Source organism: Podarcis filfolensis (genome assembly GCF_964270895.1).
Source record: "Podarcis filfolensis genome assembly, chromosome: 6".
Taxonomy (NCBI): Eukaryota; Metazoa; Chordata; class Lepidosauria; order Squamata; family Lacertidae; genus Podarcis; species Podarcis filfolensis.
In genome coordinates, this window is record NC_139609.1 from 80,189,535 (window position 1) to 80,206,657 (window position 17,123).

General features: G+C 42.3%; 1 protein-coding gene across 5 annotated transcripts in view; it reads left to right on the plus strand.

The window, feature by feature from the left end:
- Nucleotides 1-17,123, plus strand: part of SLC9A8 (solute carrier family 9 member A8) — a 56,459-nt gene that overhangs the window by 23,456 nt on the left and 15,880 nt on the right. For all 5 annotated transcript variants that reach the window (XM_083618731.1, XM_083618733.1, XM_083618732.1 and 2 more), the window contains exons 4-9: nt 2,193-2,251; nt 5,779-5,862; nt 6,924-7,025; nt 12,603-12,637; nt 13,931-14,074; nt 14,867-15,005. In XM_083618731.1, coding sequence (XP_083474857.1) covers nt 2,193-2,251; nt 5,779-5,862; nt 6,924-7,025; nt 12,603-12,637; nt 13,931-14,074; nt 14,867-15,005 — 563 coding nt within the window. The remainder of the gene's footprint in view (nt 1-2,192; nt 2,252-5,778; nt 5,863-6,923; nt 7,026-12,602; nt 12,638-13,930; nt 14,075-14,866; nt 15,006-17,123) is intronic.

Genomic DNA, 17,123 nt, shown 5'->3' on the forward strand with positions numbered 1-17,123 from the left:
CAAGATTCTATGAATATCTGGAAAGTGGTAGATTGGAAAAGGCTCAGTTGACACTGTTCCATTTGATTGACTGGTTTTGGTTGTATGTTCCTTGGAGGAAGGATGACTTTGCTGGAATTAGTGAGAATCAGCCCCTCATAGCTTCTGCTTCTCAACTATTTCTTTATTTGTAAGATTTATATAACCTGTGCCTCGTCACATGTGATCTTGGGGTGGATCACAACAAACAGCATAAGCAGATAAAACAAAAATGCTGTTTAAAATGAAAATCCACAAAATATTGCAACAACTCAGTCTTGAACACACAGTTACCCAAAGGCCTGCTGGAAAAGAAATGCCTCCCACAAGTAAATATAAGTTGGGCTTCTTCTTATTCCTGTGTTTAAAAGATTAAGAGAAAAATTCTGTTGCATCACACACTGCTTTCTTTTTGGTTTGTAGCTGCACTTCTCCCCCCCCCCCTTTCGTTGCAATCTTTTAAGGGTTCATCCTATACTTAGAAGGTTGTCCCTGAAAGACAAACAAGCTTCATATTTTCACAGTATATTGCGTTACAACACATTCATCAGGAGCAGTTCATGTGGTGCTCTTTTGATCACTTCTGTAGGTCAGAGTGGCATCTGCCTCTTCTAAAAAACTACCCTTCCAAACTCTCACTTCCAGTTCTCAAACCATATCTTCCAGAGTTAGAATAAAGAATTGCTCCTGCATCCTAACACATGCTTTTCTGTGTTGAAGTAAATCCAAGCATTCTCCCACCCACACTTATGTGTGATTGCCTCGTGCGCAAGCAGCATCAGGAAATAAATAAATGATTGAATTCAAACCCGGAAATGGTGGGAGAGGGCTAGAGAGGCCTCGTGGCTTGCAAGAAGACTCTCCCCAGAGCCCAAAGAGATCAGAGGCGCAGCAGGACTTTGTTTACGCTGCTCAGCCTCCACGCCTGACAGCTGATGTGTGGAGTAGCTCAGCAGCAGTAGCTGCTTTCCCTTGCGTCCTCCAGCCTCCTGTCAGCCCCAGAACTTCAATTCTAGTTTTGGATATTTGGGGATACAGTATTTTCTGTGTGGATTGAAAAGATGGAGTGGCCAAAATGGTGATTAGAGGGAGGGGATTTACATGATTTCACTTATGTGGGGGGAGGGCGGAATCTTGTACAAACTATAGGTGCCACACAGACCTGCAGATATCTCAGTTGAGTTAGAACAGTGGTTCTCAAAAGGTGAGGCAGGAGGGGATGGCAAGTGTAGTGGGAAGATTCAAGGACAATCAAAGAAACATTTAAATAGTGTTGTGTAGTGTAGTTTTGTGTAGATAGACAGACAAGCAGACAGACAGATACAACAGCATATGGATAGATATTTTTTTCAAAATTAGAGCAGGAATATTGGCTATTCTGCAATTCTGTCCAACATATTGTGGGTGAACAGGAGTTTTCAACTTTTATAGTTCAGAAATATGAAAGTTCAGAAATGAGAGAGATTTCTTTGTGTTGATGAGGATATGAGTTTGTCTCAAATTAGACCTAAGGTAAATGAGATCACCTCTCAAACAAGTTGACGCCTCACATTGAGTTTGTCTGCATACGTAAGGTACACATGTAAGAGGCTCGTTTATAATTATATTTTGGGAATGAGTTATGTTCTTATGCAGTGGCATTGTTTTGTATTTTCTGGGTGTTCATATTATGGAGTGGTTGTGTTCTATATTATAAATCAAGCATTGCTAGGAGTTGTTTCTTTTTGTTTTCCAATGCATTTTTTATCAATGAAAAATTGGTGTGGGGCAAGCAAATTTTTATTCTGAAAGTGTGGCCCAGAGAAAAAAGTTTAAGAACAACTAAGTTAGAAGGAGGAGTTAGAAGGTTCCTTCCTTGAGAGTTTAGAGGAAGAAGGAATGAACTATCAAGGAAGAGAAACCAAGGCATTACCAATCCAGTAGAACAATGACTTCTTCTTCCGCTAAATGTTTTGAAGCAGGAGGTTGTTTTCTGCAGACAGGCTACCAGGTGGTTGTTTCAAGTTTGCAATAGGGGAACTGAGGGCAAGAGATCTCCTTTTAGCCTCCCTTTTTTTCTTTCTGGGTTGCAGGGATTTCCTGGATATGAGGTGGCAGGGAATACCATAAGGCTGTGCATCTCCTGGAGCCCTGGCTTTTCATGTTTCACATTGTGCTTTTCTCTCTCCTTTTAGGTATCCTCATGGGAGCATTTATAAAAATTATAGAAGCTCAAAAGCTAGCCAACTGGAAGGTACTCCGACAACATTTTAAACTTCTTGGTTTTTATTACCATATATTTTATGCTGCGCTTAATTTAAGCAAGCCAAAGAAGTGCCACTTAGGGTTCCTTGCTTTGTATCCCTGAAGCAGGACGAATCTTGCACTGGTCATCCCAGCCCAACAAAAGAAGCAGTAGCAGCAGCGGCTGCCTGGGGCATCACCATTTAAGAAGCATTGGGCTAGTCCAGGGGACTCGGAAAGGGGAATGCAGTTGCCTGCACCAACCCTCACCCCTGCTACACAGATTTTATCATTATGAGAGATGTGTGTCCCATTCCTAATAATTTTCTAGTTGCAGCTCATTTTCCTTCCCGCAGTTCAACAGTCTCCTCTCTCTCCTTCCCTCCCTCCTGCCCAGATGCAGGAGAGGATAGGAGGCAGGCAGCACAAGTTGTCACTTACGGTTCCGACATAGCTGAACTGGGCCCTCTTCATCTCTAGCCAACCTGGAAATGCTGCTAAAAACGAGCCAAATCAATGAATGAAAAATAAAATCCAGTAGCTAAAAACTGTCCAGCATGTTCCTTTAAGGCATATGCACTTAGGTTCAACCCTACCTGTTTTGGGCACACCAGCCACCGGCTGTGCACCGGCTGGTGCATCTGAACCAAGCAGGATTGAATTCTCTGTGCAACAGCCACGGCTTCGCATGACATCACGTTTGGTGCCACATAAGTCATAAGTTGTGGGGCAACTGGGCATGGTTTGGGGAAAACTGCCTCGGCGGGCCAAGTTTTGTCCATGGGCTGAACGTTTCCCACCCCTGCTTTAAGTACTGCCAGCTCCCAACCAGCTCCATGCTCTTTTATACCTTTAACTACTACTTTTTATATCTCAGAAGCATCTCTTGGGCTTCAGTTTCCCCACTACAGGCTGCTGCAGTTACACAGTGCTTTGACCCACTCCGTTTTTGTCTAGTTTCAGAAACAGCTAGGGAAGGAAGTTTGCATACAAACAGATCAGTGCTAATCTAAGTGTTGTCTGCTTTGCCTAACTGCAGCTCTCCAGAATCTCCCAAGAAATATTTTGTGGTCCTGTTACCTTAAACTGGAGGTGCTGGGGATCTTACTTGGAGCGGCAGACGTCATTACTTTATGGAATTGCCTTGCCACAGGATGTGGGGATGGCCTTTTTGATGGCTTTGGGAAGGGATTAAGAGGTGTTTAAAAGTGATTACTGTCTCCACCTCATTAATTACCTGGGGGTGGGCATTGTAAAAGGTGGGTGCTATAATAGAGTTTTTGACATTAGGGTTGGGGTGGACACCCTGGTCCTTAATCCCAACTATATTAAAGTATTGGGTTTCTCTATTTTTATGGGCAACTTTCACTTCCCCCTGGTGCAAAATAGCTCTTCACTGTGAAACAGGAAATAATCTGTCTAGACAATGAGACAATTCTCTCTACACTTTTTATATCACTATATCTCCTTTTCCATCCATTTGATTCAATTCTCCAACCCACCTGTAATGGTTATATAACAATACCTAGTTGCTTAGATTTCTTTTTTAAGAATCATAATAAAAAATGTGGTCTACTTCAAATCACAAAATGTGTTCAGCTCTTTTTTAAAAAAGGGTTATCAGCACTTTACAAGCCTGATATTCAATTGGAATGACGGACTTTAAAAGTCAGCACTTTAAAAATCTGCAGCCCTATGTAATTTCCAGTACAAATGTTGCACTTGTAAATATAAAATGCGGGAGAAAGCCATGAGAAATTGACAAAATGGTTTTGCTGATGTCAGCTTGCAGCATTTAAAAAACAGAAAGTGTGGCAAATGACTGTTTAAAACCAATTTGTCTGAGTTAAGCTTTTTCCCCAACACCCACAATATGTGAGCTTTTAAGCTCCATCAATTATATTAATATCAGAGATTTGCAATATTTGGAGGAAAAAGCAGCTGTTAGTCCTTCCTGTGTAGCTTTGTGGATCACTGAATAACTTAGTATTTGAGGATTTGACCTGGAGCCACAATTCTGAGTTTCAAAACGCCTTACTACACCCTCCCTGATTCCCCACTCTGCCCTAGAGCCACTATCTTGTCCTTCATTTTAACTATGGAGTGACTCTTTTTGACCCCTCTCTATTGACTAGTTCCTTTGCTGTTGCCTTTCTCCCTGGTGAGATCTCCACCTGTGCCAACGCTGAAAACACTTGAGGTTTCAGTGCTGGACCATTATAGATTGTGTATTTTATGTAGCTGTTTCCCTTAGTGGGTTTGGGCAGAAAAAGGGGAAGCAGCCTTAGTACTGCTACTAACTATGTAGTATTACTACTCTATGGCCCCTGAAGAATGAGTGTGAATCTGTTGCTTGGGTCATGCAGCCTCAGAGAGCTGGTTAGGGTGCCTCCGCTATTTTGTGTTTGGGGGGGGTGGTGGTTCAGGCACATAAAGCTGGAACAATTAAAGAGGATTAAAGTACTCTGTCACTCTAGCACTACAAATCCACTTGAAAAAAGAAATCGACTTTTTCCGGTTAGGAAAGTGATGGAGAAATTTTGAACAATGTGGGATGAATGGATGATGAAGGGAAGACATACAAACACCCTGCAAGCATATCAGGATGAACGTTCATTGTTACATAATATCCCCACAAACAGATGCTCAGTATAGATCAGATAAAATCTAACGGGTCAGAATGAACACTCTTTCTTTAGTGTTTGTCAGAGAAAGGGAAATCTCTTAGCTCTGGACCAAGAAGTGACCATGCTGCTTTATAGTCCATTATAGTTCACCAATAAAATGCCATTAAGAGTATTCCCAGCTGATGGTAGGTGTCGTGACTGGGCTTTAGGAAAGGGGTGGTACCTGTGGACTGTAAAACGTGGCATTTAAGACTTCTTGGTCAAAGCAAGCCTTTTGAAACATGCTTACTTTCTATAAGGAACCAGTGCAGATGCTGAGCTACAAGAACAATGTATTTCCTGTATCTCATCTCTGCCTGGAATTTCTGCACCTGTTGTGGCCTCCACCCTGTGGAAGGAGGACTTTCCATATTATGGAAGCCACCTTTGTCAATGTAGATAGCGCACATCTGTGACCATCAGTGACAGAACCCATCACAGTTCCACATCCATATTAAAGTTCCACTTATTACTGATTGCATTTCTGATTCTGAAAGCCAAAGATAAGAATGCTTCAGTATTTCCCATAGTGAAATGTAGTTTTTTGCGGCACAGTAGGCTCACTTTCCCTCGCTATTTATTTGGATGTAGCAATTCAAATTGTGCTTCCTTTTTTCAGCAATTGAATGAAAGGCAATTTAAAGGTAATCCTGAGGATGTTTGCTGTCCCAAAGCCCTCTTCATGGTGGGTTTTGAGGCAGATTAATATAAAATTCCTTTCCTGGTGTATTTGTTTCTTAAAATATTCCCATTTTGGTAGACGCTTCAAAAAAGCTGGAGTTGGGTTTGTTTGTTCCAGATGTGCTATCTTTTTAATTACAAATTTTGAAATTTCCTTGTCATATATCTTTTTGTCTGCTGTATTTTACAGGAAGAAGAAATGTTTCGCCCAAATATGTTTTTCCTTCTTTTACTTCCGCCAATTATATTTGAATCTGGGTATTCATTACACAAGGTGAGAAATCGTAGATCCTTTGTAGCTATGCTTGTGTTTTGGGCAGTGCTGTGATTACAGCTACATTGGAGTTGACAGGAGACATTCACTAAAATTTCATCATTTTATGTCAAGTGTATCTGAGGGTTGGCTCACACATCACTTAGCTACTAAAGTGCTGGAAACTCTTGGGAAAGACAGAATGTTGATTTCTCATCATGGTACCTCAATGATGTGATGGGCCATTCATACATGTTTCAACCAGCCCTTAAGAGAAGAACTTGGGTGATCCTGATATTGAGGCTTGTATCTTTCATTACCATGCCTTCATTACTTATGCCTTGATAAAAAAAAAGTCAAAACCAAAGAGCGTTCTAGTTCAGTCCTTTGTTGCAAGGCCTGACTATCTCCATGCCCAATACCAGCATTGCAGTCCACAAGATTCCACTAGATCCACTAAAGAAAGATTCCAACAGGGCAGAATTCCAGAGTGCTTCCTGAAGTAGGGGAAAGAGAGTACCTTAGTCTGGCTCAAATGCATTTAATAATCATATCACTACTGATCTGAGGAAGGGAAGTGCCAAGATTGTACCTCCTTGCATCGGCTACACAGGCAGTTTGTTGGGCGAGGTGGGTGGGAACAGTCTATTTCATCTTGGAGTAAGCCCTGTTTCTGCACACTGATTGCTCTCATCAGGGTGGGGCATGTAAGTGCCCCAGCAGCTTTAAAACCAAACAGTTGTGAAAGCACTTGGTTCTTTGTTTGCTCTAATAGAATGAAAAAGTGTCTGCACTTTGCAATTAGCTTCTAAGAACATGAGATGCTAGGCCTTCCTAAAAGTCAGCGCCCCAGGTTCTGAAAGCCCTGTCTGCTAATCCTAGCCATGCATGGCTGAGCTCTGTTTATTTACTCATGGGCAAACACATTCTGTGCTTCTCCAGTACATTATTCTTTATGATTACTTCATGCGTTCAGAGGCTGAGCTTCCAGGTTCCGGATCTGAACCCAGATGATTCCTCACCCAGATTTAAGTCCTCTCTAAACTCACTATTGTTTGTTCCTCCCCTCCACCTGTTTTTAGGGCAACTTCTTTCAGAACATCGGCTCCATCACTCTGTTTTCTGTGATTGGGACAGCAATTTCGGCTTTCATTGTCGGTGGAGGAATTTACTTCTTGGGTCAGGTGAGGTCGCCTGAGTGCATGCTGTTTGTTGTGGTGTGAAATATTGGGCCGCTGCCAAGGGCTGGGTCCTTTGACCCACATACAGGATTGTGGAAAGAAATGGCTGAAGACACGAGACTTTGTGGCGCTGGAAAGATTGGCATCTCAGACACACAACTAGGAAGCAGACTTGGGTCAGCATAGTGTTTGGCTGTGATGACATTCGGGGCTGTTACTCTGGCTGATTTGTCAAGCAGATCAGTGTAATGTCAGACACAACCTTCAGAAATCCACATTCCCTCTTGGACTGAATGTTGCATCGTACCAGGATCAAAGTGTCTTTGGTGATGTTGATCTAGGAATAGGGCCAAGCTGAATGACATGAGGGATTCAGAAACGAGAGAACTACCTTCCCACAGGGGCAAAAAGCAAGGGAGAAATATCCAGAAGTGCTGAGGAAATTCTTTTTTTAAAAAAATACTTTTTTTAAAGATAAATTTCATAGGTGTGTGTATACAGAAATTTTAGAGTAACTTGATGGCATATTAGAATATTCCCTTCCTTTTCCTCTCGAACCCCACCCCCCACCTGGACATTCATAGAATTATAGGATTATAGAATTGGAAGGGACCATGAGGGTCATCTAGTCCAACCCCCTGTAATGCAGGAATCTTTTGCCCAATGTGGGACTCGAACCCACAACCCTGGGTTTCATGCTCTACTGACTGTTCAGAAGCACTTTCAACAAGTTATCATCTCCATCTTACATATTACAGATACAGTGGTACCTCGAGTTACGAACAGTCCTGCTTACGAACACTTTGGGTTACGAACTCCACAAACCCGGAAGTAGGTGTCCCGGGTTGCGAACTTTGCCCCGGGATACGAACGTGATCCACTTCCGGGACCGCAGGAGGCCTATGTAGGGAATGCGCACCTTGGGTTAAGAACGCTTTGGGTTAAAAACGGACTTCTGGAATGAATTAAGTTCATAACCCGAGGTACCACTGCATTCAGCTTTTCATGCTGACCATGTTGGTATTTTACATGAGAAAGAAACTGCTGGTGATAACCGATGTTAGTTATACTCAGAGTAGGCCCACTGAAATCAATGGACCTAAGCCCATTGATTTCACTGAGTCTGAGTATGACTAATGTTGTATACCACCCAGTAGTTGCTCCTCTGCCTTATGCTACTTTAAGCAGCTACTGTATTCTGAACTGCAGAGACTTTTAATAAATCCCAGGGCAAAGGGAAAGAAAGCAAATTTTTCACACTGGGGAACTCCTGGTAATTAATTACACCGCACCAGGGACTGAATCCTTACCTAGCATCATGGTTAAGTCAACCCTGCCCTAGACTACGGCATCCCAGAGGGCCATTGTACACAGAGGAGAAAGAGAGAGACTTTTCAATGTGTCCAGCAGTCTTTGCAAGGGAGCCATTACAGTGGTACCTCGGGTTAAGTACTTAATTTGTTCCGGAGGTCCGTTCTTAACCTGAAACTGTTCTTAACCTGAAGCACCACTTTAGCTAATGGGGCCTCCTGCTGCTGCCGCATCGCTGGAGCACGATTTCTGTTCTCATCCTGAAGCAAAGTTCTTAACCCGAGGTACTATTTCTGGGTTAGTGGAGTCTATAACCTGAAGCGTATGTTGCCTGAAGCGTATGTAACCCAAGGTACCACTGTATAAGTCAACTTTTCATATCACTTTCCCGTTGTGTTCTTTGACAGGCTTTTCATTTGTTTGCCAAATAATAATAATAATAATATCGTTTCTGCCATTTAGGCACCCAGGGCAATATATAAAATACTGTTACAGCCGGAAAAATGCGGTATTTTACACCTTGAATAAAACCAATCATTGCAATGCAATGTCTGTAAATTTACAATTGTAAGCCAAAGGTAACAAAATAAATTTCAGTTGGGACAGATGCAAGGTCCTGCACTTAAGCAGGAAGAACCAACTGTTCAAAATTCAGCGCCCCCTGCCCTTCCTCTCATGCTCCTCCAGTCTAACTCACAGTTGTGGTGCCCCTGAGGCTCTGCACCCAGTGCGACTGAACAGGTTTTGCGCTCCCCTAAATCTGCCTCTGCATGGTCTGGCTTATTCTTTTTTCTGAACGCAGGATGATGGTTTGTTTCATCCCAAACAGACCACAAGGGAAGCCACTTAGTGCTCGTAGTTTGAGTGAAACAAGGTTCGGGTAACACAAGCCAGACCACAGCTTCTTTCCCAGTAGGAGTGGAGAAGGAGCGTAGTGCTTGTGATTTCAGTGGCATAGCTTATTTTAACCACGATTTAATGTCGCAGGAGAACCAGGCCATTGTCTCTGCTTTTTCAAGTGGTCATACATCTTCCTTGCTTTTGCCCTTCAGATCTGTTTCTTGTATAAGAGCTTGCTTATATTATGAACATTGCAAAGTATGAGCAAGTAATTTGCTTGTTCTGCTTACGACTCATGCTTCTGCAAGCAAATATGCTCTTTACTGTTGCCTTGCAGATATATTTTAATTAATTCGGATCTTCCCCCGTCCCTCATTAAAAGTGTTGCATAACCTAAGTGGATAGCTTAGTCTCCTCATTCGAGCCCCTTCACCGATCACAGCATTGTCACATTCATTGTCCCATACCAAGTTTAAGTCTTGCATTTACCCAGACATGTTTCCCAATGAGGCAAATAGCAGTTTCAGGAGAGAGGATTTATTTTAGGAAAATTGTGTAGACAAAAGGCTTAAGCCCCTTCCCTCAGTGCTATTACTCTAATCTCCCTCCTGTCGTCAGTAGCTGCTTCTCTCCTCCCCTTTTAAGGAAATACCAGGATATCTATTAATAGATTTCTTATGTCTTGTCCAGTTTGATTCCAAATGTGCCAAGAAAACCACCACCGCCCATTTTCGCACCCTGTAATTTATCATTTGTTGTAGTCAGCAGGGGATCAGTCCTTCTGTGGTCTTCTGATTCACCTCAGTAAAGCATCTCTTGACCACCTCATTCTCCATAGGCTTCTATGATCCATTTATTTCTGTTAGCATCCCACTCTTGTGCGTTTTATGTTAGCTGTGATTCCTGCAATGCAGGGGGTTGGACTAAATGACCCTTGGGGTCCCTTCCAACTCTACAGTTCTATGATTCTATGTCATACTACATTTTATTCTATTTTATGTTAAGCATGATGGCAATATATAGCATTCTGTGGCCCTCTTTATTTTGTGCAATGTGCTCTAGGGAAGGCATGGGAAACTTCAGGCCCAGGGGCCAAATGCATCCTTCCAGGCCTCTGTATCTGGCCCTTAGGACTCATGCCAGGCCCCCTTGGCCCTGCTCTGTGTCCACCTCAATAATGTGTACATAATTCCCCTGTTTGCCTAGATGGAGGGTTTGTCTGCCTGTCTGCTCCCCCCCGGCACTTTCTTGGTTAACTTCTGTCACACCCTTTGCTCCACCCACTTCTTGCCTCTGGCTCCTCCCACCATAGGCATGCAGCCTTCAGAAGGTTAGCCAAGAGGAAATATAGCTCTTGAGTTGGAAATGTTCCACCAACCCTTCTCTAGGTGTCAAAATAACACTTTGCCAGAAGCGAACCAGCTTTAAATCACACAGAATAGGTGAAGTTAACTCTTTATTAGAAAAACAGGATCTACACAGCAGTGCCATGTCTAATGAGCACAGCAAGTCCCTTCAGTTGGCCTTGCTCCTATGAAGCAATTGCAGAGACTAAAGGTCCCCACCTTCCCACAGCTGCCTAAGTCTCCTTCTCTCCAGGGTTATCCCCAGGCAATCTGAGACTGTGCCAGCATGCCTGTCTTTGTTCTTCTTGCTTCATGCCTCTACTGGTCCTGGGGGAGCAATGGGGAGCAAAGTTGATCACAGCAAGAGGAAGAGACCCCCACGCTTCCTCACTAGCCTGACTCATCTCTACCTCTTGGCCTCCCTCCTCTCCTGCTTCAGCTTATGATTCTGGATTTCTCTCTGCCACACACTCTTCCTGTTCACTAAGCCCTGTTACCTCTTCATCTTCCGACACCTCCTCCCCCCAGGCTTCTCCCTCTTCTCCCTCTGACCACTTGTCTTCATCCCACCACCACACCCCAGGCTCTGAGTCTTCTTACCTTGGGGATTCCCTAGCTGGTTCCCCCCATAATTCCTCTGAATCCAACCAGCCCATGACACATTCATTAGCATTTAACTTGTATGCATTGGAAAAAATTAAAAATTAAACAGAGGGCGGAAAGGAGGCAGGTGTCCGGGAAAAGGGACTTTGTCAATCCCACCTGCTATTGAACCCAGTGTGTTTTGACAATTTTAGCTATAGACACATAAGTTGTGGGATTACTGTATTGTCTAATACTATACCTGATCATGTTACATATAGGTAGCCGTGTTGGTCTGCCATAGTCAAAACAAAAAAATTTTTTTTCTTCCAGTAGCACCTTAAAGACCAACTAAGTTAGTTCTTGGTATGAGCTTTCGTGTGCATGCACACTTCTTCAGATACACTGAAACAGAAGTTGCCAGATCCATCTATATAGTGAGAAGGTGGGGAGGGGTATTACTCAGAAGGGTGGTGGGAATGGGTGATTGGCAGATAGCTGTGATGAGCCTGTTGACGACTCTTAACGACTGCAATAGGTCTTACAGGAAAAAGCAAGGGGTGAGAAGGTGAAAAATGGCTTTGTCATGTATAATGAGATAAGAATCCAATGTCTTTGTTCAGACCAGGTCTCTCCATGGTATTAAGTTTGGTGATGAGTTGCAATTCAGCAGCAGAATTTCAGAAATAGACTGGAAAGAGAAGCTTTCCAGCAGCAGCAGAATTTCAGAAATAGACTGGAAAGAGAAGCTTTCCAGCAGCAGCAGAATTTCAGAAATAGACTGGAAAGAGAAGCTGCTGAATTGCAACTCATTACCAAACTTAATACCATGGAGAGACCTGGTCTGAACAAAGACATTGGATTCTTATCTCATTATACATGACAAAGCCATTTTTCACCTTCTCACCCCTTGCTTTTTCCTGTAAGACCTATTGCAGTCGTTAAGAGTCGTCAACAGACTCATCACAGCTATCTGCCAATCACCCATTCCCACCACCCTTCTGAGTAATACCCCTCCCCACCTTCTCACTATATAGAAGGATCTGGCAACTTCTGTTTCAGTGTATCTGAAGAAGTGTGCATGCACACGAAAGCTCATACCAAGAACTAACTTAGTTGGTCTTTAAGGTGCTACTGGAAGAAAAAATTTTTTTTTGTTTTTATACCTGATCATGTTTTGGTTCACTTTTTAAACAAAATTGCTGTAGCAAGCTGTGCTGCTTCCTTATGGTTCTCTGAACAGTAAATTAAGATTCTGATAACCTGTAATGCCAAATAGTTATCTGGTCTTCAGTGTTCTCAGTCTTTTACAGAATCTGCTTTTCACACTATGGCAGTATATAAATTAATTAGGATGTATGAGCTGTGCTGGTAAGTGTTCTCGTTTGTCAGAATTTTCTAGGACGCATGCCTCTTTCATGGCACAAAAATACAGGTTTTTTAAAAGCACAAAAGTTAATTTTTTAAAAGTCTTCTGTTTTCGTTGCTTTCCCCCCTCTAGGCTGACGTTATTTATAAGCTCAACATGACCGACAGGTAAGCTTTTGGCAGAATCTGTGTCATTATCTATTATTTGTGCAAGAGATTCTCCAAAATGATACCTCTTGATGAAATTGGTACTTATTTGAAGAGTGGTTGGCAGATCCTCGAAAGGTGGGAACCCAACTACCTGCAACCACAGCTCATTCCATGCTGATTCAGTTCTCAACTATGGCTAATGTGGAAATTTGTTTTAGGGAGGGAAGGGGATGCGGGAGAAGGAGGACACAATTCTGTATCGAGCCCTTCCAGTCTATTAATTGTGGATAAGAAGTCACCTTAGTTTCATTTGCACCACTTTGTTCTGTATTAATTAATAACGTTTCAGTTGGCTTGTTATTAAGCATCACTTAATAGTGATGCTTTGTGTCTAAAGAGAAATGGCATGGGTAACCATTGCAAATACTGCTCCCTTAGGGAAAGCGGGATCTACCCTCAACCAGCCCCCACTTGCATGCCTTCATACCTACAACCAATCCAAGGAGCAGGACTGCCTATCAACTTCTTCCTTCTTAAACTCTGTGTTATGCTTGTAGATCTCAGCAAAGAGGAGGGTGGAGACAAAACTAGAATTAGTTGGCTATGCCTGCCATTGCCTCAGGCTGCACCTGCTGTTGGTCTCCTTGCCTTCTGTCCTACCCTCCCAGGAGGTACAAGCCACTACTGCTAAATATGAGGGACGTTTGATCAAAAATATGTACTTGCAAAAGCAGAAGTGCAACTGCTGAGAAATCTGAAAAGCAGGTGTAAATGATTTCTCAGCTTATGATGATCACTGACGAGATAATGCCTGCTGGTTTTCACTCAGATTTGGCCAGTTAATGGGTAGCAGAACTTTCCCAGCTGCTTCTTTCTTTGTTAACAGTGCCCTGTTCTTTAAAACTTAAACATTATTATTATTATTATTATTATTAGTAGTAGTAGTAGTAGTAGTAGTAATAGTACCCCACCCATCTGACTGGGTTGCTCCAGGATGCTCACAACCTTCATTTTGAATTAGTAACATGGTGAGAATCAGTTCAAAGTGACACACAGACACACACATTTGATCTGGTAATAGTTTATTTCACTTAACAGATTGATCAAAAGGATTTTGAAAAGGATATTGCCACTTAGTTTTTGGTAGCTGTTGTCTTCCAGTGTGAAAAGTCACTCCTGTTAAAACTGATTTATTTTTTTAATCCATTGATGCATCCCAGGACTGCTCAGCGATGCTTATTATTACATGTACAGTAGCGTTAAATAGTTTGAAAACAATGCTAACACTTTTGTTTATTCCTTTTTGTACAGCTTTGCTTTTGGCTCCCTGATCTCCGCTGTCGATCCAGTAGCTACCATTGCTATCTTTAATGCTCTCAATGTGGATCCTGTGCTTAACATGTTGGTCTTTGGGGAAAGTATTCTCAACGATGCTGTCTCAATTGTGTTAACAAAGTAAGTACATGCCATAATGTTCCTCTTTGCTTGTCAGGGAGTTGTGATTTTTGGCTGCAGCATTTTGCTGTCAGACCCGCCCCCCTTTGCCTCCAGATAACATATGAAATAGCCCTATTCCCCAAGTGTACTTAGCTTTATGACCTGATGCTTTGTTTATAATCCCAAGGGTCTCAGCCTTCCAGTTTTATTCACCTCCAATGTCCTGATCTGCCTTTTTCCTTAGATCCCTGCTTACACACAGAATGCTTCCCTCCCAAATTCTCACCTGCCTTGTTGATCAAAGGAAAGAGCACCTTCTTTTTTCGTAGATAATATTTTCCAAGGAGGCAGGATCTATCCAGCATTGTAACACACACACACACACACACACACAGAAAGAGAGAGAGAGAGTGTGTGTGTCTGGGCCTTCTGCTGGTGGGTTTAGTCTTAAAAAGTGCATCTCCTCTTTGCTTAGACATATTCCCATCTATTTTGCTGCAGCAGGCATCTTCCTGGCTTATTTTGTACCATTGCTTAAGAGCATCACACAAAGCGAAGCTAGACTTCCAGATTATTGTTGTTTTTTCAGTAGAGTTGTGTTTCCCCCTGGGGGGGGGATTGCATCAGCACTTGATTTAATGCCTCTTGACATTCTACTTGTTATATCACAGTAAAAGCATTTTAAGAGCAGTTTCAACAAAGAAATAGAGGTTGATGAGGGGTTTTTTATGGTGCGGAGCTTGCAAGTCATAAGATTCAAATATGTAGCCTCTTTCCTTGTCCTTTTTTTTTTTTTTTAATTGTTCCCAGCACAGCAGAAGGCTTGACAAGAGAACATACGTCAGATGTGAGTGGATGGCAAACTTTTCTGCAGGCCTTGGGTTACTTTCTGAAGATGTTCTTTGGTTCCGCAGCGCTGGGAACTCTAACCGGCCTTATTTCTGCAGTAATATCCTTCGCTTTTAGGTAAAGTAAAGCAGATGCATAAAGCAGAATGCCTTTCCATTTTAATAATGACCCTCGGTCATGTTTCATACGGAGATTATCTTTTTTAAAAAAAAACAACAACCCAAAAACCTCAAAAGCCTTTTTGTTGGCATTCTGTTCCCTCTCTTCCATTTCGTTTTTAATTGTAGCAGTGCCAGTGGGCGTTGATTTTGGATCGCATTAAACAGTTGCATTTCTATGCAGCTCTCATTAAGGCATAAGCTACTGTATAATAGCTCATCACACATACTAATAGAGGGGTATAAATATGCTGATTGTTTGCTGTGCTAGTCCTAATGCAGTAATTCCATTTTCAGTAATGGGTCATTTTTGTTAGCATATGCTCCAGTTTTCATATGTATAAAACATCCCATAAGCAGATTAGGGATTCTGCCCCACTTCTGCCCAATTTGGGGAAATTCTTCTGCCCAATTTGGGGAAATTCCTCCCCTCCCACTATAGCTTCATATGATTCAATGCTTAGTAAGTTGTCCTTCAACTCTTGGGGGGGGAGGGGGAGGGGAAGAGAAAGGGAAAGATTAATTGTGCATCATAGCCCCAAATGTATATACGGCTTGTTGGGCCATCATTCTCATTCATTAAGGATTTATGTAAAACTGAATTGGCTTTCCATACTAGCTTGAACTCCAGAGTCCCTCCACTAGAGCCGCATCTAGGGTTGCAGAGATTGTGTCTCCTTTGTGCTGACATAGTCTTGCGTTTTTAATGATGCTTGACTTCATCTCCAACTGACTTCATCTTGCAAAGTCAGGGAAGTGCAGGTGGTATGTAATTCAACACCAGTTAAGCAGCTTCAAAAGATTTCTGGAGGAAAAAAAATGGAAAACAAGCTGGCGATTTCAAAATAGTGCAGTGCATGTATATTTCAAAGGCAGAGTATATTTTTAATGTAAATAAAGAAATAGATTTTTTTTTATAAAAAAGCAAACTTTAGCCAAAGGATCTTTTTCATGTCATTCCTAATGCAAACACTGAATGGGGTTGTTTTGTAAAATTAAACCTTTGTGGTTGAGCTGGGTTGGTGGGAAGATGACCTTTTCATCTTTTGATCATTGACAGCTGATAACAGAAGAACAAAAATGAGGAGGCAAGTAGTTCAGTTTCCCTTCTATTAAATTTTTCCATTTCAAAAAGTAGAACCTAAGCTCTGGAGCATAATAATGTGTTAAGGCAAAAGGCAACTTACATTATTTGTTACCATCATACAGCTGAATGATTTGGATGAAAAATGCATGTTTCTGGGTCACAGGCTTTCTAATAATTTTATTTATTTAGGTAAAGCATTTATTATACTGTCCTTCCCTAAACTGATTCCAGTGTAGTTTGCAAGGTGAAAAACACAGGGGGATATCCTACTAAGTCATATTCACAGTAGATCCACTGAAATTAATGGACAAATCCTTGCTTTCACTTTGTGGCGAATGAGGAGAGAGCTTAGCCAGCCACTTGTCCCAGTTCGGACAACATGCTAGGGCAAACCTTGGCTTAGTGCCATGTGGCATCAAAAAGGACCAGTGAGGAGCAAAGTGGCTGCAAGCTCCACTCCAGGAGCCTGGACAGTTGTGCGATGTTGATAGACCATGATTTGGCCTAGCGTGTTGTGCAAACCAGGCATTTGTATGCAGAGTGGACCAGCCCTGCTTCTTGGAGCCTTTAAAATTTGATTCTTCCAACAGAGCATCACCACATGGCAGGAAAACAGCACCTGTTGTTCTACCTGAAACTATATCAGGCATACCCTATGTGGTGCCCTCCAGATGGTGTTGGATTACAACTCCCACCATCCATGATCATTGGTCATGTTTGCTGGGGCTGATGGGACTTGGATATCTGGAGTGTACAACATTGCCTGCCGCTGCACTATACAGCATGCAGAGAAGAATACCAGAACTCTGCTTTGCACAGGGTATATCTCATGGTTCCTATATATTGGTTCACTATGGGACCTCCACCACCAGCCCTCTTGTTCTCCTCTGGTCAAAAAAGAACTGTTTTTGTATTTATCCAATTTTCCTGCTCCCGTATCTTTCTTTTATTTTGCTTAACTCTTTGATATTAA